The sequence below is a fragment of the Dipodomys spectabilis genome, unplaced genomic scaffold (genome assembly GCF_019054845.1).
Source record: "Dipodomys spectabilis isolate Male_0828 unplaced genomic scaffold, ASM1905484v1 ptg000175l, whole genome shotgun sequence".
NCBI lineage: Eukaryota > Metazoa > Chordata > Mammalia > Rodentia > Heteromyidae > Dipodomys > Dipodomys spectabilis.
The window spans coordinates 7,317,093-7,338,485 of NW_024870852.1; the positions used below are offsets into that span (position 1 = coordinate 7,317,093).

At 41.3% G+C, this 21,393-nt stretch overlaps 1 protein-coding gene across 4 annotated transcripts in view; it reads left to right on the plus strand.

The window, feature by feature from the left end:
• Dnaaf9 (dynein axonemal assembly factor 9) overlaps positions 1-21,393 on the plus strand; it is a 126,471-nt gene that overhangs the window by 11,350 nt on the left and 93,728 nt on the right. For all 4 annotated transcript variants that reach the window (XM_042694379.1, XM_042694381.1, XM_042694378.1 and 1 more), the window contains exons 2-6: positions 6,737-6,816; positions 9,456-9,575; positions 13,842-13,966; positions 15,299-15,395; positions 17,021-17,127. In XM_042694379.1, the coding sequence (XP_042550313.1) occupies positions 13,952-13,966; positions 15,299-15,395; positions 17,021-17,127 (219 nt within the window). In that variant the 5' untranslated portion in view covers positions 6,737-6,816; positions 9,456-9,575; positions 13,842-13,951. The remainder of the gene's footprint in view (positions 1-6,736; positions 6,817-9,455; positions 9,576-13,841; positions 13,967-15,298; positions 15,396-17,020; positions 17,128-21,393) is intronic.

Sequence of the window (21,393 nt, forward strand, 5' to 3'; positions counted from 1 at the left end):
CTTTGCCCAGATTGACTTTGAGCCACAATCCTCAGATCTCATCCTCCTGAGTGAGTAGGTTTATAGGTGTGAGCCACTGGTGCCTGGCTCTTTTATTTTTTAATGCATTTCAGAGTAAGTAGTAGACATCAGTATGCTTCAACTTCTAAACATTTCTTGGAATTGATTTTTTTAAGAATAATTCTATTGCAAATTACAAAGATTCTACTCAAGAATTTAAGAATGGAATGTGGGGGCTGGGAAGGTGGCTCAGTGGTAGAGCGCTTGCCTTGCATGCTCGAGGCCCTGGGTTCGATTCCTTAGCACCACATAAGCAAAAAGAAAAAAGCCGGAAGTGGCGCTGTGGCTCAAGTGGTAGAGTGCTAGCCTTGAGCTGAGGGACAACGTCCAGGCCCAGAGTTCAGGCCCCACTACCGGACCCCCCCCCCCCCAAAAAAAAAAAAGAATGGAATGTGTTGGCTTACTTGGCTAGCAGGATAGTAGGGAATTAAAAATTGTAGAAATTGCTGTAAGGAACAGAGACCTCAGCCATTGGAGTGAAGACTCTGCTGTCTGAAAGTTGCCTCCTTCTTTGCTGTCTGTCATTTCTGTTGCTCACTACCTGGATGCATTTCTTCTTATAAACATACCTTCCCCAAGTCATGACTATCTTAGCTCCAAACCATGTTCTCCCTGAATCATGATCCTGGAAGCTATTTCTCTTCCACCACTAAAAAGATGTCCCTGAAAAGAATTTCAGTTGACTTAACTTGCCAACTGTCCAATCAACAGTAACTTGGGACACTGGCTGGGAACAAGTACAGGGTATGTTATACTATTAGGAGTAGAGATGGGAAGCATGCCAAGGGGAGTATATATCTCAGGAAGCATCCTATTCATTCTCTAAGGTTGGCAAACTCCTGATGTTTGATGAGGAAAGGAGAATTACAAATGCCAAAAAATATTAAATAAGACAATGGAATATTGAGTTTAGAACTATAATAATATAAAACGGTTTCATGTACAAGTAGGCTTTGGCCCAGAACTACAAAAATGGCTTGTTATTAGGAAATGTATTAATGAACTAACGGACCAGTAGATAGATGCACCCCCAAACACCTGCCTAAAATTGTCACACATTTTTTATGTAAGTGTGATAAAGTTCCAGCTAACAAGATAAACCAAAGAAATAATCATATATTACCTGGCTTATTGCAATAGATTGTTAATAGGTCTCCCAGGTTCAATTCTTACCTCCTTTCACAGTTCGAAGCCAGCCTGGGTAGAAAAGTCCATGAGACTTTTATTTTTAATTAACCAGCAAAAGCTGGAAGTGGAGTCGTGGATCAAGTGGTAGAGCACTAGCTGTGAGCAAAAATGTTCAGGGACAGTGCCCAGACCCTGAGTTCAGGCCTCAGGACACACACACACACACACACACACAAACACACGCACGCACGCACGCACGCAAACTTTGAAAACTGTAATAGTCTCAACGTTATATTCAAAATGGTAACAAAAATAAAATAATCAGGAACAAACCCAGTAAGAATGTGTAAGACTGACTATGCCCAGCTTTTATTGATTGAAATAGGTTATCTTGGAATTTTTATCTGCACTGGCCTGAAACCTCTATCTTTCATGTTGCCACATCCTGATTAGCTAGGATTACAGGCATTCATCACCACTGTATCCAGCCTGTATTTTTTTTTTTTTTGTCGGTCGTGGGGCTTGAACTCGGCCTGGGCACTGTCCCTGAACTCTTCACCTCAAGGTAAGAGCTCTATCACTTGAGCCACAGCACCACTTGCGGTTTTCTGGTGGTTAATTGGAGATACGAGTCTCATGGACTTTCCTTCCCTGGGCTGGCTTTGAACCTTGATCTTCAAATTTCAGCCTCCTGAGTAGCTAGGATTACAGGTGTAAGCCACTGGCACCCGGCTTTTTTTTTTTTTTGTATAGTTATTTCCATGTTTCTACAAGCATATATATATGGGTCAAATAGAGATTTAAAAAATTACATATGGCAATTTAATATATTCTACAAGTGGCATTCTACTAAAAGGATCAGTGAATGATTTTGTAACAAAATACAGTTAAGTTCTTGCTTCTCAAAACATTCTAGAGGAATGAAGAGCTAAGTGAATTTTTTACACTGTCACATAAGTAAAAAGGAAAATATTAAAACCCTAAGATTTAAAATTAAAGAGACATTTAATTCTGTCAAACCTTAAAGGTGTTTTTTTTTGTATTTTTTTTCCTTGTCCTGGGGCTTTATCTCAGAGCTTGGGCACTATCCTTAAGGTGTTTTTGCTCAAGGCTAGAACTCTTATTACTTGAGCCACAGTTCTATTTCTGGCTTTTTGGTAGTTTATTGGTGATAAGAGTCTTACCAATATCAGGAGTACATGCTTGTATTCCTAGCTACTCAGGAGGCTGAGATTTAAGGATCATGGTTCAAAGCCAGCCTGGGCAGAAAAATCCATGAGATTTCTATCACCAATTAACCAGTCAAAAACCGGAAGTGGTGCTGTGGCTCAAGTTGTAGAGTGCTTGCCTTAAGCAGAAGAACTCAGAAACAGGCCAAAGCCCAGAGTTCAAGCCCCATGACTGACAAAAAATATATATATATATCTAGAGGGGGCTTGGGATGTGCGTTAGTGATAGTGCTTATCTAGCATGCATGAAGCCCTGGGCTCGATTCCTCAGTGCCACATAAATAGAAAATTGGGAAATAGAGCTGTGGCTCGAGTAGTAGAGTGCTAGCTTTGAACAAAAGAAGTCAGGGACAGTGCCCGGGCCCTGAGTTCAATCCCCAGGACTGGCAAAATAAATAAATAAATAAAATAAAAATAATATATATATAGAGAGAGAATTGAAGAAAATATTTGCAACATATGACCAAACAACTTTTTAAATACGATGAAATACTATGTAACTATTGAGGGAACCCCCCCCCCAGTGACTGAGTAGAAAATGGACAGATAACTTGAATATGATAAGCATTTGACAGCTCCCCATACTTTATTACTGAATACAAAAATGTTCACATCAGTCTTCTGTGACGTGGATCACATGAGTGTGAGGATTTACTGTATAAAGCATTCAAAATAGGAGGCATACACTATGAAGAATAATATGAATACTTTGTTTACTTTTCAAGATTGAAAAAACATGAATCATGGAAGAAAAACAGGTACACTTTTCCCAGAAATTTTTCTATATTTTCAGGGAACCAGAATGAATTATAAATAAGAAAATCTGGCTGGTTATGTAGCACTTGTTATAAAAGCATTCAGCAATGAGTTTGCTGTTAGATATATTAAAGAAGATAAGAGCAATTTAGATAGTGGTGTAGGTTTATCTGCAACAGTTTTTACTGTCTGGAAGCCAGTGAGGTGTAGCAGAAAGAAAGTCCAGAGCCCACAGCTGGTGGGTCATTTGAGTTCTGGTCCTGTTAATCTTTTCTTGGCCTTGTGACCCTGAGCATGTTGCCTCTGTTTTTGGTAGGTTTTGCCTTCTTGTTATCTATAATGTCTAAACTTGGTCTAAACGCAAAGAAAATCAGAAATTATACTATGAAAGCAGCATATTTGATTTAAGCTATATTACTGGGTCAGCTGAGAATACATGACTTCTAAAGGTAGAATTTTGTATCCAGAATGTACTAGCCCTGCTCAAGTAGACCTGACCTGTGAACTCCAGGGCAGTGTTACTGCTGCAGTTAGGTGTATGTTTTTGTTTGGTGGTTTCTATTAAAAAAAAAAAAACAAAAACAGCTAGTCTAGTTAAACAACGGTGACCTCTGGGGATGAAGGTCGATTAAAATCTTTATTCTGTTTTTTCCCTCTTGAAAACTGACAATAAGTTAATACTTTGCATGTGTAATTCCAAAAGGCACAAATGCTCCAAAAAAGCAAATACGTCAAAGATGTTAATTGAATAATTCCTAATGGATCCTGGGAATATGAGCAATTGTGCTTTCTTTACACTTACCATGTTTTATGTGTGTGTGTGTGTGTTTAGTTAAATAATTGAGTAAGTGACCTGTTTTATGGTTCAGTGACAAATAGTGCCCTGTAATCTGGTTAAAAATTAAATTTGGGCAATAACTAATGTAAAAAGAACTGTGGATAAGGTTTAAGTGGTAGAATACCTGGCCAACAGTGTGTCTTTCTGAGTTCAAACCTCCAGTATTAGGAAGGAAAACACATAAATTTGGGGAGCAAGCAAGTGTACAAGGAAAAATAGAACTGAATTTTGTTGCTCTGAGTAACAAAAAATAAGCACTAAGAAAATGCTTTATTCTGGAAGGAGAAAGGTCTTTTGTATTTTCTGTCCGACTTTATTTGCCAACATATCTATGGAAACTACTGTTTACAGCATTGTCTAGGCTTTCTACTGCAGTACTGGGGGAGCTGTTTATTTCTTGGTCATATGACCTATTCCTGCTCTCTCACTGGTTGGTTCTAAGTTTGAAAAACCCCAGAGCTCTTGGTAACCCTGGCAGCCTGTCAGCATACAGTCTAGATGGATTAGGAAGCAGGCCAAGGACCAACTCGTTGAAATCTTTCTAGTGCAGTGACTAATTATAAGATTATAAGATGAAAAAGTAGCATTACTTTCCAGGGGAAGTTTTCCTATTTTTCTTAATTGTCTTACTGTTTCTGTCAAGTACTTCTTATACCTTAATGATCCTTTCCTTCCTTCTAGTTATAAATTTTTATTGTGAAAATGTTCAGATCAAACAGAAAAGGTCAAATAATAGTCCAATAAGTATCCATTAAGCCTACTACATGGATTCAGTCTTTTTGTTGTTGTTGTTGGTTGTGGGGCTTGAACTCTGAGCTGCTTTGTACTCAAGGTTAGTGCTCTACAACTTGAGCCACAGTGCCACTAACGGGTTTTTTAGTGGTTAATTGGAGATAAGAGTATCACGGGGACATTTCTGCCAGGGCTGGCTTTGAACTGTGATACTCAGATCTCAGCCTCCTGAGAAGCTAGGATTACCAGGCTTTAGTTACCAGTAACAGCTGTATTCAGTCATTTTTAACCTGTTAACATATGCTTCATCTTTTTTGCTGTTACTCTCTTCTCTCTCTCTCTTGCTTGACTTTTTTCTTTCCCTTTCTTTTTTTTCTTTCTTTCTCCCTTTCTCTTTCTCTCTCTTTCTTTCTCTTTCTCTCTGTCTCTGTCTTTCTTACTTTCTTTGGTGTGTGTGTGTGTGTGTGTGTGTGTGTGTGTGTGTGTGTGTGTGTGTGTGTGTGTGTGTGTGTGTGTGTGTGTGTCCTGGGGCTTGAACGTGTGTGTGTGTGTGTGTGTGTGTGTGTGTGTGTGTGTGTGTGTCCTGGGGCTTGAACTTAGGGCCTACATGCTATCCCTGAGCTTTTCTGCTCAAGGCTAGTGTTCTTCCACTTGATCCACAGCTTCACTTCCAGCTTTTTGGTGGTTAATTGGAGATAAGAGTCTCATGGACTTTCCTGCCTGGGCTGGCTTGGAACCACTGAGTAGCTAGGATTATAGAGATGAACCACCAGTGCTTGGACTATTTCTCTTTTATATCAAATCTTTCTGTAAATTATAGACATCATGACTATTTCTAAGTACTTAGGTGATTGCTAAGAAAAGAGGGCATTCTACTTCCATGAGCAGGATAACATCAAAAACTAATATCAACAAATATGTATTTAGATTTGTCCTGCATGTCTCACAGATGTTTCCCTGTTTTACATTTTTTTTTTGCTGGTGGTGGGGATTGAACTCTAGGCCTGGGCGCTGTCCCTCAGCCCTTCAGCTCAAGGCTTGCACTCTACCACTTTAGCTACAGGGTCACTTCCAGCTTTTTCTGCTTATGTGGTGCTGAGGAATCAAACACAGGGCCTCATGTATGCAAGGCAAGCACTCTACCCCTAAGCCACCTTCCCAGCCCCAAAAATCCACTTTCTTTCTTTTCTTCTTTCTTTTTTTTTGGTCAGTCATGGAGCCTGAACTCTGGGCCTGGGTGCTGTCCCTGAACTCTTCAGCTCAAAGCGAGCACTCTACTACTTGAGCCACAGAGCCACTTCCAAGACAGATCAATCTTGAGCAGAGAATTGGGCATCCATTTTTAGAGCTGCTGAGGAGAGAGGATATGAATATGAAAAGAATTAGGGTCTTTAGAAATGATACTAAAGTCTGGGAATATCACACCTTACACTTTGTTTTGCGGTGAGCGTAGGAATATCCTTGAAGCAAATAGAATCTGAAATAATACAAGTATACAGAAATGGAAACAAATATTCTCTGCTGACATTCTTGGTAGAGGTAACCACAGGGATGAATTTAGCTTTGTTTAGGCCCTTATACCAACATTTAGGTTTTATTGCCTTTGGTTTTGAGACAGACTGATGAGAACTCATTAGGGAAAATCAGTGTGGAAAGTTTCTTTTAAAAATCATCAGAAGTCGTCTTTGGAAGTTCTTAAAGTCAGCTGCTAAGTCTCAGTCCTGTTCTGAGATTGAATGTGAAAGGGCCTTAGGCTTCCCTCCTCTTTTGAGTCAGAGTGACTGGCCATCCAGTTCATATCAGTAGTTCAGGCCTAGTTCTCAGACCACTTGTATATAATCTCTTCCAGAAATTGAAGGAAACTCTTCCTACTCTTCAAGTATGTATTTTTATCCCTAGCAAAGTTTTCCCTCTTTTCATGCCTTTAAGGACTTGCTGCTTTTCTCACAGATTGTGCTGGCACTCAGGGAACTGTTTTCTGTTCTTGTTGCAGTGGCAGTCGACTCCGCCAGGTTCAGAGCATCCTGACCCAGAGCAGCAAGTCTCAGCCTGATGGAATCCTCTGCATCCTAGGTCAGTACTTGAGCACTTTGACAAGATGGTACTTACGGCTATGGTACTTGGCTTCTTGTTTACAGAAATAATAGTATCATTTGATAACTGGTATATTTATCTAGCAAAATGGAACCCTTATCTTGTGTGAATATGCAGGGGATGAAGGAAGGATGATACGATACTCTTACCAGGACCAGGATCCTAGTTGGAGATTAACCAATCTCTGTAAGGAATATGGGCACATTTCATCCTAATGAGTCTTGACAAATCTAGGCATGAGAGAATGCCCATTTGCTACATAAGCTCCATCTGTTAGTTACCAGAGTTCTGCTAACAAAGTACCATCCTAGATCTATCCAAAGACTCATTTGTTTTTTTTTCTTAAAAAAAAAACAAAAAACAAAAAAACCTGTCCTTGGGCTTGGACTCAGGGCCTGGGCACTGGCCCTGAGCTTTTTTGCACAAGGCTAGTGCTCTTCCACTTGAGCCAAAGATCCACTTCTAGCGTGTGTGTGTGTGTGTGTGTGTGTGTGTGTGTGTGTGTGTGTGTGTGTGTGTGTGTGTGTGTATGTGTGTGTGTGTGTGTGTGTGTGTGTGTGTGTGTGTGTGTGTCACAGACTTTCCTGCCTGGACTGGCTTTGAACTGCATTCCTCAGATGTCAGCCTCCTGAGTAGCTAGGATTACAGGTATGAGCCAGTGGCACCTGGCTTCATCTGCCTTTTTGTTTGTTTCTGTCTTATTTTTGAATTATAGAGGTTTAAAAAACATTTTATTATCATAAAGGTGATGTACAGAGGGGTTACAGTTACATCACTTGCCTTTTTTTGGCTAGTTTGAGGCTTGAAATCTGGGCCTGGGCACTGTCCTGAGCTCCTTTTTCTCAAGGCTAGCACTCTACCTTGTGAGCCATAGTGCCACTTCCAGCTTTTTCTGTGATTTAATTGGAAATAAGAGTCTCACAGGGGGGCTGGGAAGGTGGCTCAGTAGTAGAGCACTTGCCTTGTATGCATGAGGCCCTGGGTTTGATTCCTGAGTACCATATAAGCAAAAAGAAAAAAAAATAGCCGGAAGTGGTGCTGTGGCTCAAGTGGTAGAGCGCTAGCCTTGAGCTGAAGAGCTGAGGGACAGCGCCCAGGCCCAGAGTTCAAGCCCCACTACTGGACTCCCCCCCCCCCCCCCAAAAAAAGGAGTCTCATGGATTTTTCTGTCCAGGCTGGCATGGAAATGCAGTCCTCAGATCTCAGCTTCCTGAGAGGCTACGATTACAGATAGAAGTGAGCCACCAGTACCTGGCTCACCACCTTTCTTGATCTCCCCAATATAGGCAGGAGGGAATGCTAAACTACCTGCTGTAACACTAGTACAGCTTGCCCTTAAATTGTCTCACAGAGCATATTTTTGCTTTAAAAAAATTCCTATCACTTTCATGAAAAAATAATAGTATCATTGCAAAATAAACAGTGGATTAATGTTCATCTAGCTTTCATTCCCCTGAAATTGGTTGCTATTTTAATAAATGTGGTTAAGAGAGATCAGTGGGACATGGGATTCTTACTATTCTTGGAGCTCCTTTTGCCCCACCTCCTTCCTCTTAGCTTCATATAGGCAGCTTCCTCCTACTCTTGATACTTCTGTCTTACCCAGACCCCTCATATTAGAGCTCCACAGAAACCTAGAAACAGGTAGTATGTATTCTTGATGCATTGAAATGCAATTAGTGAATAATGTATAATTTTCTCTTTGTCTCTGACTCATACATACTAGATGGAAAGCTTTGAAAAGGCCATTTATAGGCACATATATCACCATACCCCTGCATCCAGTTTAGTGTGAGGCCTTCCTCCTGATATGTGTTGAGTTATGAGTGTTTCCAATCCCACTCAGTTGTTTTCTTTTTTGTGTGTTTTTATTGTTGTTTTGCTTTTTTGAGACAAGGTCTCACTCTGTAGCCCAAGCTTGCCTCAAACTAGTAATCCTCTGTTTCTGCCTCTCAAGTTCTGCAATATATGTGTACACCACCACACCAATCTGTGACTTAGTTTTATGTTGCCACTGTAACAATGATCAAAATTTAGTAACTATTTATTTATTTAGTCTGAGTAACTGAAAGTATTGCAAGATTTTTACCAAACCAGGTAAGACCATAATTTTTGTTCCTTTTGCTCTCAAGAATTATAGAAACGAGGGGGCTGGGAGGGTGGCTCAGTGGTAGAGTGCTTGCCTTGCATGCCTGAGGCCCTGGGTTCAATTCCTCAGCACCACATAAGCAAAAAGAAAAAAGCCGGAAGTGGCGCTGTGGCTCAAGTGGTAGAGTGCTAACCTTGAGCTGAAGAGCTGAGGGACAGCGCCCAGGCCCAGAGTTCAGGCCCCACGACCGGACCAAAATAAAAAAAAAAAAGAATTATAGAAGGGAGTAACTTCAATAATAATTGCTATTTGATCAGCCCACCTGAATAGGTTTTGAGATCAAAGTAAAAATACCTGATATTGAGACCTGTTTCTTTCAAAGAGAGTTGCTTAGTTTAGTTTCTAGCATAAAACTAGTCTCTGCCACTGCCTTTGAGTATCATAATTTTGCTGAATAAGGACAAATTATTAGAGCTCATTGTACCCCATAGTATAGGACAGCTAATCAGAGCCTTTTTTTGCTTTGCAGGAATTGATAGCAGGTACAATGAAGGCTGCCGAGAGCTGGCAAATTATCTTCTGTTTGGTTTATATAATCAGAATACCAGTGACTTTGAGAAAACGGGATTTTCTGAAGAAGTTTTAGATGGTAAGTCTGGTAAACTGAAAAAAGTGTGTAGTCTTTTTCGTGTGTGTGTGTGTGTGTGTGTGTGTGTGTGTGTGTGTGTGTGTGTGTGTGTGTGTGTGTTGATCAAGATCCTTGAACTCAGAGGCTGAGCACTGCCCCTGAACTTTTGAGCTCAAGGCTAGTGCTTTCCAGTAAGCTACAGTTCTACTTCTGAATTTTTGGGGTGTTTAATTGGAGATAAGAGCCTCACAGACTTTCCTGCCAAGGATAGCTTACAATTGCAATCCTCAGATCTCAGCCTCCTGAGTAGCTAGGATTACAGGTGTAAACCACCAACCACCAGCATGCAGCATGATTTATTTCTTTAGATCCTTATTTCATGTTTTCCTTCAGTTCCCTGTACTAGAATTTGAACTAGCACTTTACACTTGCTAGGTACCTTACCAATTAGAATACACTTCATGATCTATTAGCATTATTTCATGGTCTTTTAATGGAAAAATATGATCAGATTTAAAATATTCCAAAAACCCCAATAAATTCTTGTTTATTGCTTTTTGAGTGTGTGTGTGGGGGTATGTCTCACTATTATTGTTGAAGGCTGACATTGAATTTATAATCTTCTAGTCTCATTTCTCCTGAGTAGCTACGATTATAGGCATGAGCCACCGGTGCCTGGCTACAAAATTTTTTTAATAGTGAAAAAAAAGCATTTCTTCTTTTCTGATGGTCCAAATGCTAGGTAAGAAGTTACTAAGAAGTAATTTTCAAAATACATTTCCTGAGGCCAGGTACTCGTGGCTCACATCTGTAATCCTAGCTACTTATGAGACTGAGATCTAAGGATTAGAGGAGGGACGTAAAATCACACACACACACACACACACACACACACACACACACACACACACACACACACACACACACTTTAAACTGAGTAAATTAGTAAATTGGCTTTGAGGAAGAAAACCTTGGCTAGGGACTATTTTTTCCTTTTAATTGCTCACTGGTTTTTTATACAGGTTCAGATTATGTACTGGTGTCCAGTGAAAGCAATGTCAGTTGTGAGGCAAGGATGAGCCTGCAGGCTGTCTTGTAAGGAAGACTTCACATGGATCTTCAGTTGAGAAACAAAGGCCCTTTGTCTTGCTGACTTTAGGAATTGTTTTTGTGTGACTTTAATTCATGATGATGTTTATGGCAACAATGCAGGCTTTCTGTTGCATTCTTCTTTCCTTGGCTCTGAGACACCCTGCCTGTGTTGCTGCTGCTGTGGGCTGTTGCCCAGGAGCTATCTCTGATATCACATACTTAACATCATGACTTGTCTGCCAGATGGGTTAGAAAACACAGGAACAGACAAATAAAACTGGACAAGACACAGACAGCCTCTTGTGAGGCAGCTGGGGGAGGCAAAACCAAATATCTGATGTGAAATGAGCTTTCTGGAGTGTAATAGTTCTCAGCTGGGGATAGATTTGTCCCCCAGGAGACATTTGGCAATGTCTAAAGACATTTTTTTTTTATGTCCATAGCTGGACACAGATGCTAGTGGCATCTAATGGGTAGAGACTAGGGGTGTTGCTAAACATCCCGTAATGTACACTCCCAAAATTATCTGTGTTTTTTTTTTTAAGACATGTTCTCATTGTATAGCCCCAGGCTGGCCTTGAACTCTCAATCTTCCTGCCTCAGTATCTTTAGTGCTGGGATTCTAGAGGGGCACCACCATATCCAGTGACAAAGAATCTGACCCAAACTATCAGTAACTAGTTTTACAAAACCTATTGTAGTGTATATGAAAATTCTTCTTTGGTAGTGTCCTTAATAGTTTAGTGTTTATCCTTACGAATTAATTGAAGCTTTCCATTTTATCAGGAAGTACAGAAAAAGGTGACTGAAATTGTTCCATTAACTTAAAATTTTCAAATTTGGTTTCAGATTTTGATTTAAAATTTTTCCCTGTATATTGCATAGCCTCTGCTAATTTAGAAAGCAGCTTGGTATCTTGTTCCAGCCACATATTTCCCTGAAAACAAGGTGACTAAGGGAATTAGGGCACTGATATTAAGGAAATAGTTTAAATTTCCAAAGGTGCTTTTTTTTGGGGGGGGAGGTAGGGTGGGCGGAGTCAGTTGTGGTACTTGAACTCTGGGCCTGGACACCGTCCCTCAGCTCTTCAGCTCAAGGTATGCGCTCTACCACTTGAGCCATAGCACCACTTCTGGTTTTCTGGTGGTTTATTAGAGATAAGAGTCTCATGGACTTTCCTGCCTGGGCTGGCTTTGAACCGCAATCCTTAGATCACAGCTTCTTGAGTAGCTAGGATTATGTAATAGGTGTGAGCCACTGGCGCCCAGCTCAAAGGTGCTTTTTTACTTACATTTATACTGTCCCCTGGCTCAAAGGATGTTTAGCAAATGAACATTTCCCTCCAAATTATAAACTTATTTTAAAATCCAAATAGTTAGAAACTTGAAATGACCAGATAAATTTTGCTCCTATAGAGGAAGGAAGAGACCAACATTAGGGATTTTTATTAAAAAGACACAAAAATATCTTATATTTTCACTTCATTCTTATGTACTTCCTTCTTTTACCTGATTCTATATTCTGTTAAACTTATATTCATCATGGTGACATCAGTCTTGAGAACCTGAGAATGCTTAGTTAGGTTTAGCCTAAGGCTGTTGTGTTCTGTTATTGGCTTCTAATTTGTTTTTTGTTTTTTTTTTTTGGGGGGGGGTCCGGTCGTGGGGCCTGAACTCTGGGCCTGGGTGCTGTCCCTCAGCTCTTCAGCTCAAGGCTAGCGCTCTACCACTTGAGCCACAGCGCCACTTCCGGCTTTTTTCTTTTTTCTTATGTGGTCCTGAGGAATCGAACCCAGGGCCTTGAGTATGCAAGGCAAGCGCTCTACCAGTGAGCCACCTTCCCAGCCCTGGCTTCTAATTTTTTGAGTTACAGTTTAGAGTTTGATACTAGAAACCCTCAGTCTTTCAGTGATATCACACTTTTACTCTTCAGTAGGTAATCTACAACTGGTTTAGGACCAGACTGTTGGAGGAAGGGAAGAGGAGGAAGCACAGTCCTGAGAGATTGGTTTAGAGGGTAGCCTTTTCTGCCTTTTGCTGTCATTTGCTTCTAGCACTTCCCTAGGAGTCCATAGTGAAAAGCTGTGCTTAGTGTGTTTCCTGAACACTCTGGACCAGCCAAGTATAGAGCAGAATGGCTTAAAAGGCCATCTTCATGGAGCTTTGTTTTAGGCCACCCAGACATGTGGTCAGCTGGGGTTAATGTTTACTGGGATTTAGTGTGTTTTCATACAGTGTGGTCTTTCACACTGCACTGCTGTGCTGGCATTGCTAAACTTGCTGCATCAGATACTCTCCTTCCCCGTGTACTTTTTCACCTCCAGTAACTTATTTCTTCATTTTCTTCTGGAAGTCTGACTGCTTTCTTTTTCAATATTCTGGCTACTTTACTGTTCCTGCCACATTCCAAGCTCCTTCTGTTTACCTGGGTTTATTTGTACCCTTGGGATTTATGTTATTTACATGATCAACCAATATTAATAGCTGTTCCTTAAGTCTGTGAGGTGCTGATATATTTATAGATGCTTATTCCATTTCTACTTCCTCCCAGCTTTTCCTGTGTACAGAGTTCATTGCCCTATAGGAACCCTTCCAAAAAACTGACAGTGTTTAGGCCCACAGTTATCTGGAGCCAGTGGCCAAGAGTTCAACACTGATGTCCGTGGAAGAAAAGTCACTACCCTGCTTGGTGTTGTTTCCTGCCCCCGTAACCATGGATTCTATCTAATATTTGTCTCTGCACTGAAGTACACAACTGAGTTTAGTACTACAGATTTGACTGTGATGGGCTTTGCAAAACACAACTATTTCAGGAGATGAAGCCTATTTGACTAATTTTGTACCGACCTTATCAAGAAGGCAGTGGTGTGAACACTGTACAGGATATAATAAACCCGTACTGTCACTACCTGACAGTTCTATAGTCATTTTGAAGCACATTAACTGACTAAATAGTTTTAGTTTAAGGTTTTGTTACATTGTTTTTGAAGTGGTTTTAATATTTTATTTTGGTTTTTGTTTTGCTTTTTATGATGGTGTGGATGAACCCAGGGTCTTACATATACAGGTAAATACTTTATCACTGAGCCTATATATACTCATCCCTTAATGGTTTTAGTAATTTTTTGGCAGGAAACATTTAATGGAAAAAGCCTTTGTATAATACTCTTGTATTTTGATTTTTTTTATCTTGCAGATGTGATTATATTGATTAAATCAGATAGTGTCCATCTGTACTGTAACCCTGTCAACTATCGCTATCTGTTACCCTATGTGGCACATTGGAGAAATCTGCATTTCCACTGCATGACTGAAAATGAGGTAAGGTGTAAAAGAAAATAGGCACATACTTAAGGAAAGTGTTGGTATGGAACAGGAGGTACCCCTCCCTGTTCCCCTAAAAATCAAATTGTAGAGTGTGATTACATAAAAATAGCTCCTTGTTTCAAGTGGAAAGTTTTGAATTTCATATGAAGCTAACTTTTTTTTTGGGGGGGGTACGGTAGTGGGGCCTGAACTCTGGGCCTGGGCGCTGTTCCTCAGCTCTTCAGCTCAAGGCTAGCGCTGTACCACTGGAGCCACAGCGCCACTTCTGGCTTTTTTCTTTTTGCTTATGTGGTGCTGAGGAATCGAACCCAGGTCCTCATGCATGCAAGGCAAGCGCTCTACCACTGAGCCACCTTCCCAGCCCCATGAAGCTAACTTTTAAATAAATTTTTTACCTATTTAAACTGGAGCCTAGTAATAGCTTTATAAATCCACTGTCCTGACTTATTCTATTCTAGCCTGAATCCAGTCTCTCTCCAGGCTAGTAGTATCTAGGGACTGCCCTTGGAGATTTTTTTTTTTTAATTTTGTGATATTCTTATTTTGGAATCCTTGAGATTTGGGATTTCATAGAAATTGTTCACCAGTATTGGTCAAGAACTCTTTTTTCCGGGCTGAGAAGGTGGCTCAGTGGTAGAGCGCTTGCCTTGCATGCATGAGGCCCTGGGTTCGATTCCTCAGCACAACATAAGCAAAAAGGAAAAAGCCGGAAGTGGCTCTGTAGCTCAAGTGGTAGAGCGCTAGCCTTGAGCTGAAGAGCTGAGAGACAGCGCCCAGGCCCAGGCCCAGAGTTCAGGTCCCACGACTGGACCAAAAAAAAACAAACTCTTTTTTCCATGTGAATGAGGGGCTTAAGGGTGTTGGCCAAGTTTTATCTTTTTTTTTTTTTGTCTGTTGTGGGGCTTGAACTCTGGGGTCTGGATGCTGTCCCTCAGCTCTTCAGCTCAAGGCTAGCGCTCTACCACTTGAGCTACAGTGCCACTTCCGGTTTTCTGGTGGTTTATTGGAGATAAGATTTTCACGGACTTTCACGGGCTGGCTTTGAACTGGGATCCTCAGATCTCAGCCTCCTGAGTAGCTAGGATTACACAGACATGAGCCACCAGTGCCCTGCTCCAAGTTTTATCTTCTACATTTAGGTCTCTTGATCCATTTTAAGTTTTTTTGTGTGTGTGTGTGATATGAGTTTGACAAGTATTTCTGACTAGCAAATGACTGATTCTTGCTGCTTCTATAAAGATAACTTAGGTCAACTCTGATAAAATACAGGGACAATAAAGAACTTTGTATAACATCTCATTACTGTCTGTTTTAATTTGTCTTCAGTATGAAGATGAGGAAGCTGCAGAAGAATTTAAAATTTCCAGCTTTGTGGACATGGTTCGAGACTGTAGTAAAATTGGCATTCCTTATAGCTCCCAAGGTAAGTCTCTTATAGTGAGTTTTTATTGGATAGTGTATAAATGGAATGCCTCTGTTTCTTTCTTTGGAAGCATTCAGACGGGAAATGCCTTGATTCATTTTTACTAAGGCAAAGAATGAAGCAGAGTGAAGTTTGGGGACTTTCCTATACAAGCTTGTATTCATAAATGAAATTTTCACATCAACACAGCAAGCTACCTGTGGCCAAGAAGAAGATCTAATGAAGGATTTAGCACAATTGACATTTAGTTTGTATCACTTTTTTTTCCTGAAACATAGCCCAGGTTATCCTGGGACTCACTATGTAGCCCAGGGTGGGCTCAAACTTGAGACCTTCATTCCTCTGCCTTCAGAATGCTTGATATACAGGCATTTGTCAACATACTTGCCTCTGTATCTCTTTTTTATGTGAGGCCTCTTGGTTAAAAAAAAGTAGTAATTTAGATAGCCATTTAAAAACATGCTGACAGAGTGGCTAAAAAAATGATATGCTGACAGATTAAAAAACGATGTGTGGCTGGGAAGGTGGCTCAGTGGTAAAGCGCTTGCCTTGCATGCTTGAGGCCCTGGGTTCGATTCCTCAGCACCAATAAGCAAAAAAACAAGCCAGAAGTGGTGCTGTGGCTCAAGTGGTAGAGCGCTAGCCTTGAGCTGAAGAGCTGAGGGGCAGCGCCCAGGCTCAGAGTTCAGGCCCACGACCGGACCCAAAATAAAAAACGATGTGTGGAGCCGGGCGCCAGTGGCTCACACCTGTAATCCTAGCTACTCAGAAGGCTGAGCTCTGAGGATAATGGTTCAAAGCCAGCCCAGGCAGGAAAGTCCATGAAACTCTTATCTCCAATAAACCACTCAGAAAACCGGAAGTGGTGCTGTGGCTCAAAGGGTAGACCCCCTAGCCTTGAGCTGAAGAACTGAGAGACAGTGCCCAGGCCCAGAATTCAAGCCCCCATAACCAGCCAAAAAAGAAAAAATGATATGTGGAATACAAAAAAAAAAAAAAAATTGGTACTGGGGCTGAATCTCAGAGCCAGTCTCAGCACTGTCCCTTAGATTTTTTGCTCAAGGCTGATGCTGTACTACCTGAGCCTCATCTCTTACAGTTTTTGGTGACTAATTGGAGATAAAAGTCTCATGAACTTTACTGCATGGGCTGGCTTTAAACTGTGCAGTGCCTGGCTTAGTATTGTATTAAAAAAAACTGTATTTGCTATTGTTACAAGAAAGGAAACTTTTTGATTTGGTAATTTTCCCTTGAGGAAGTTGGCCATGTTTCCTAAGGGAAAGAAGCCAACTTCAGATCTGTTAATAATTACACCCACTAAATGATGCAAGTCAGTTGTAACAGAGTACTATTTACTTACTTACTTTTTACTTAATTAGGAAATCAAAATGAAAATGTAGAGAAATCTGAATTTATGTCACTTGGTTAGGTTAGAGTTTTCCTTGGATTTTATATAGTATTTCTAGTTTGAATGTATAACCTTTTTTCCTTTGAATGTATTTTGCCAGATGAGGCCCTGGTGAACTGGTGAGAAATGATGCCTATCTGACCATGTTAGATCAGGTTTAAAGACTGCTATGTCCAGGATAGCATTTGATATGTGTTGTTGTATTTGATTCCTCTAGGTCACTTACAGATATTTGATATGTTTGTGGTGGAGAAATGGCCAATTGTACAGGCCTTTGCACTTGAGGGCATTGGAGGGGATGGATTTTTTACCATGAAATATGAGGTATGTATGAAAAGCAGTGTATTTGGTTTTTGTCTGCCAGTGCTGTTAATTATGAAGGTCTCACAAAGTGAGCATACATTACTGTATCCCTCTGAAAACCTGACTGTTACTTCCCAAGGACATGGAGCACATTAGGATATTTGAAATGCAAAACAGTTGTTTTTGTGCCAGCTTGGCTGGGACACTGTACATGAGCTTTTATGCTCAAAGCTAGCACTATACTACTTGAGCCACAGCTCTACTTCCAGCTTTTTGGTGATTAATTTGAGTTAAAAGATTCATGGATTTTCTTGCCTGAGCTGGCTTCGAACCCCAATTCAGTGTTCTTAAATTTAGCAGATGACCAGTGACTCTTTGTTAAGTCAATTAATGAATGAATCTAAGGAAAAGGACTCTCTGGAAAGGCCTAGTAGGTTAGCAGCCAGACACAGGCTCCATGTGCCTCAATTGGATACACACTGACATGACCTGCCCCATCCAGCACAGGAAGCCAAGGAGGCAAAGAATTATCATGTTAGAAATGGGCACATCCTGTTATACCTTAGAAGCAAGCCTGAGAAATATCAGAATCCCTAGGAAATATGCTTGGCAGGACCACTTAGACTTGACTTTTCCTGCTCTAAAGCAACAGAATTTTTCCACTGCTACCAAGTAGCAGAACCTCAGCAAGGCTTTGGGAAGTAGTACTCTCTAATTCAGAAGTTTAGGGGCTTGAAAGGAGACAAACTACCAGACATAAATTATTTGGGGGGAAGGGCTTGAACTTACCAGCTGGGCACTGCCCCTGAGCTTTTTCACTCAAGGCTAACACCCTACCACTTTGAGCCACAGCTCCACTTTCAGTTTTCTGGTGGTTAATTGGATATAAAGTTCTTGCAGACTTTCCTGCCAAGGCTGGCTTCAAACCTCAGATCTTAGCCTCCTGAGTAGGTAAGATTACAGGTGTGAGCCACCAGTGCCTGGCTAATAATGATTGTATTTTAATTGTATGAACTAGACATTTGTAGAATGTCAACTTACATGACAGACACTACTCTGAGCACTTTATATGAAGTGACTGGTTTAATTTTTTTTTGTCGGTCTTGGGGCTTGAACTCTAGGCCTGGGCAATGTCCCTGAGCTGTTTAGGTCAAGGGGAGCACTCTACCACTTGAGGCATAGTGCCATTTCTGGTTTTTCTGGTGGTTAATTGGAGGTAAGAGCCTCCTGGACTTTCCTGCCTGGGCTGGCTTTGAACCATGAACCTCAGATCTCAGTCTCCTGAGTAGCTAGGATTTTAAGTGTGAGCCACTGGTACCCAGCTGGTTTAATTTTTATAAAACTCTCTGAGGTAGGTACTATTTTATATGTCTCTTTTTCAAAGAAATTGAATGAACTTCCCAGTCACAAAGTAAGTGACGGTAGGCTTTGGCCAAGTTCAGATGGTTTGTCTCAGAGCCAATGTTAATACAACCCAAGTGAGGCAGGCGGTCTGACTCCTGCCTTAAGGTACTAAATACCATGATGTCACATTCAGAAAGGTCCCTGCCCCCTAACAACTTTGATCTTTACACAGTAAGGTGGGTTATTTGGAGGAAATGGCATATATCACTGCCAGTGTAGTGGTAAATGCCTATAGTCCCACTACTTGGAAGGCTGAGGTAGGAGGATGTCAACTTGAATGCTAGCCTGAGGTACATACAGAGTCATACTGTCTCAAAAAAAAAAAAAGAAAAAAAGAGAAAGAAATTCTTTTATTCTGCTCCTATGTAGTTGTTAGTTTTTATTCTTCAGATATTTTGACTCTACTTCACCTTTCCTCACCTGAAGTCTCAGCTCTCTTCTTTACCCTCTCTTTCCCAGTTATTTAAGATGTGGAACAGTTTACTCTGCTAGTGTCCTCTCTACTGAACTCTGAGGGCTTGATGACTGCCTACGTCAGACCCTCTGGCTACCTATGATGGCCAAAAAGAGAGCTATAGATACTTATAACTTTACATTTTAAACTTTGTTTTTAATTAAACGGCCGTATTCAATGGAAGGTCCCTTATTTATTTATTTAGTCAGTTGTGGGACTTGAACTCTGGGCCTGGGCACTAGCACTTTGAGCCATACCACTTCCTGTTTTCTGGTGGTTTGAAGGTAAGTGTCTCAGGGACTTTCCTTCCCTGGCTGCCTTCAAACTGCAGTCCTCAGATCTCAACCTCCTAAGTAGCTAGGATTATAGGTATGAGCCACTGGTGCCTGGCTTAGAGGGCCTTTTGTCCCTGATGGTGGTAGGTTGTCAGCAGGAGAAAGAAAGCCCGTCTAGGCTAGGTCATAATTTTATTTGGCATTGAGACTAAGCTAAACTGGGTCATAGATATGGAGAATTTTCTCTACCTGGAAGCTGTAGAGGGAAGTTTTATAGCTTGTGTTTTTCTTCCAACTTCCTTCTTTTTTGGGGGGGGGAATCCGGTAGTGGGGCCTGAACTCTAGGCCTGGGTGCTGTCCCTCAGCTCTTCAGCTCAAGGCTAGTGCTCTACCACTTGAGCCACAGTGCCACTTCCGGCTTTTTTCTTTTTTTGCTTATGTGGTGCTGAGGAATCGAACCCAGGGCCTCGAGCATGCAAGGCAAGCGCTCTACTACTGAGCCACCTTCCCAGCCCCCCAACTTCCTTCTTATCCTTGAGCTGCTAGAAAGAGCTATTAGTTGGCAAGATAAATTTATAACAACTGGCTTCCTAAGGGAGGATCCTAATAGCAACCATCTGGCTAATGAAAGTAAGCAATTATTTTACTTATTTATGGACAAACAAAATCTTCATACTAAAATGTGAAGTAAGATTTTTGAAAAAAAATTCAGTAAGCCAGGAATGTTGACACACATTTCTAATTCCAACACTCAAGAGATTGGGATCATATGTGTGATCACAAGTGTTCACAAGTGTGTTAGACTTTTTGTCACTGGTGAAATACCTGATTTAAACCACTTCAGTGGAGCTGTATTTTGGCTCATGGGTTTAGTCCATGGGCCTTGACTATTGATTCCAGGCCTATGATGAGGCAGAACATCTTGGCAGTGGGAGCATGGGAAGCAGAGAGAGGAAGGGATTGGAAACCAAGTACGAATTTGAAAAGCACACCCTTGCTGGGGGCCAGTGGCCCACTCCTGTAATCCTAGCTCCTCAGGAGGCTGAGATCTGAGGATCTCGGTTCAAAGCCATCCTGGGCAGGAAAGCCCGTGAGACTCTTATCTCCAATTAACCACCAAAAAACCCAGAAATGGTGCTGTAGCTTAAGTGGTAGAGCGCTCACCCTGAGCTGAAGAGCGTAGGGACAGCACCCAAGCCCAGAGTTCAAACCCCACAACCAACAACAACAACAACAACAACAAAAAGCACACCTTTAGTGACCTACTTCTGTAGCTAGGCCCTGCCTCCTAAGATTTCACTACCTCTCAAAGTAGCACCACCAGCTCAGGTCCAGGCATTTAACAGATGAACCTGTGTATAGTATTTAGTATTCAGATCATAGCAGTGAGTTGGAAGTAAACATGGGCTACATAATGACATCTTACCTCAGAAAACAAGCTAAAACAAAACAACATTAAACAGAACATTAAAAGATCACAATCTGTTAGATGCAAGGATATATATCAGCATTTTAAGTTGGACACCAGTGGCTATGCCTACAACCCTAGCTATTCAGGAGGCTGAGATCTGAAGATTGTGGTTCAAAACCAGCCTTAGCGGGAAAGACTGTGAAACTTTTTTTCCAATTAACCATCGAAAAGCCAGAAATGGAGCTGTGGCTCAAGTGATAGAGCACTATTGAGCACAAAAGCTCAAGAACAATGCCCAGGCCCTGAATTCAAGACCCAGTACACACACACACACACACACACACACACACACACACACACACACACACACGTGCATGCACGCACACATGCGCACACACCACGTACACACACACACACACACACACACACACACACACACACACAGTAAAATTCTCCGTGGTTGGTGCCCAGGCCCTGAATTCAAGACTCAGTACACACACACACACACACACACACACACACACACAGTAAAATTCTCCGTGGTTGGTGCCCAGGCCCTGAATTCAAGACTCAGTACACACACACACACACACACACACACACACACACACACGAAATGTAAAATTCTCTGTGGTTGGTATCCAGAGATTATGAAGTTTAAAAAGAAGTAGAAAAAGCTGAGTGACAGTGGCTTATGCCTGTAATCCTGGCTACTCAAGAGGCTGAGACGATTATAGTTCAAA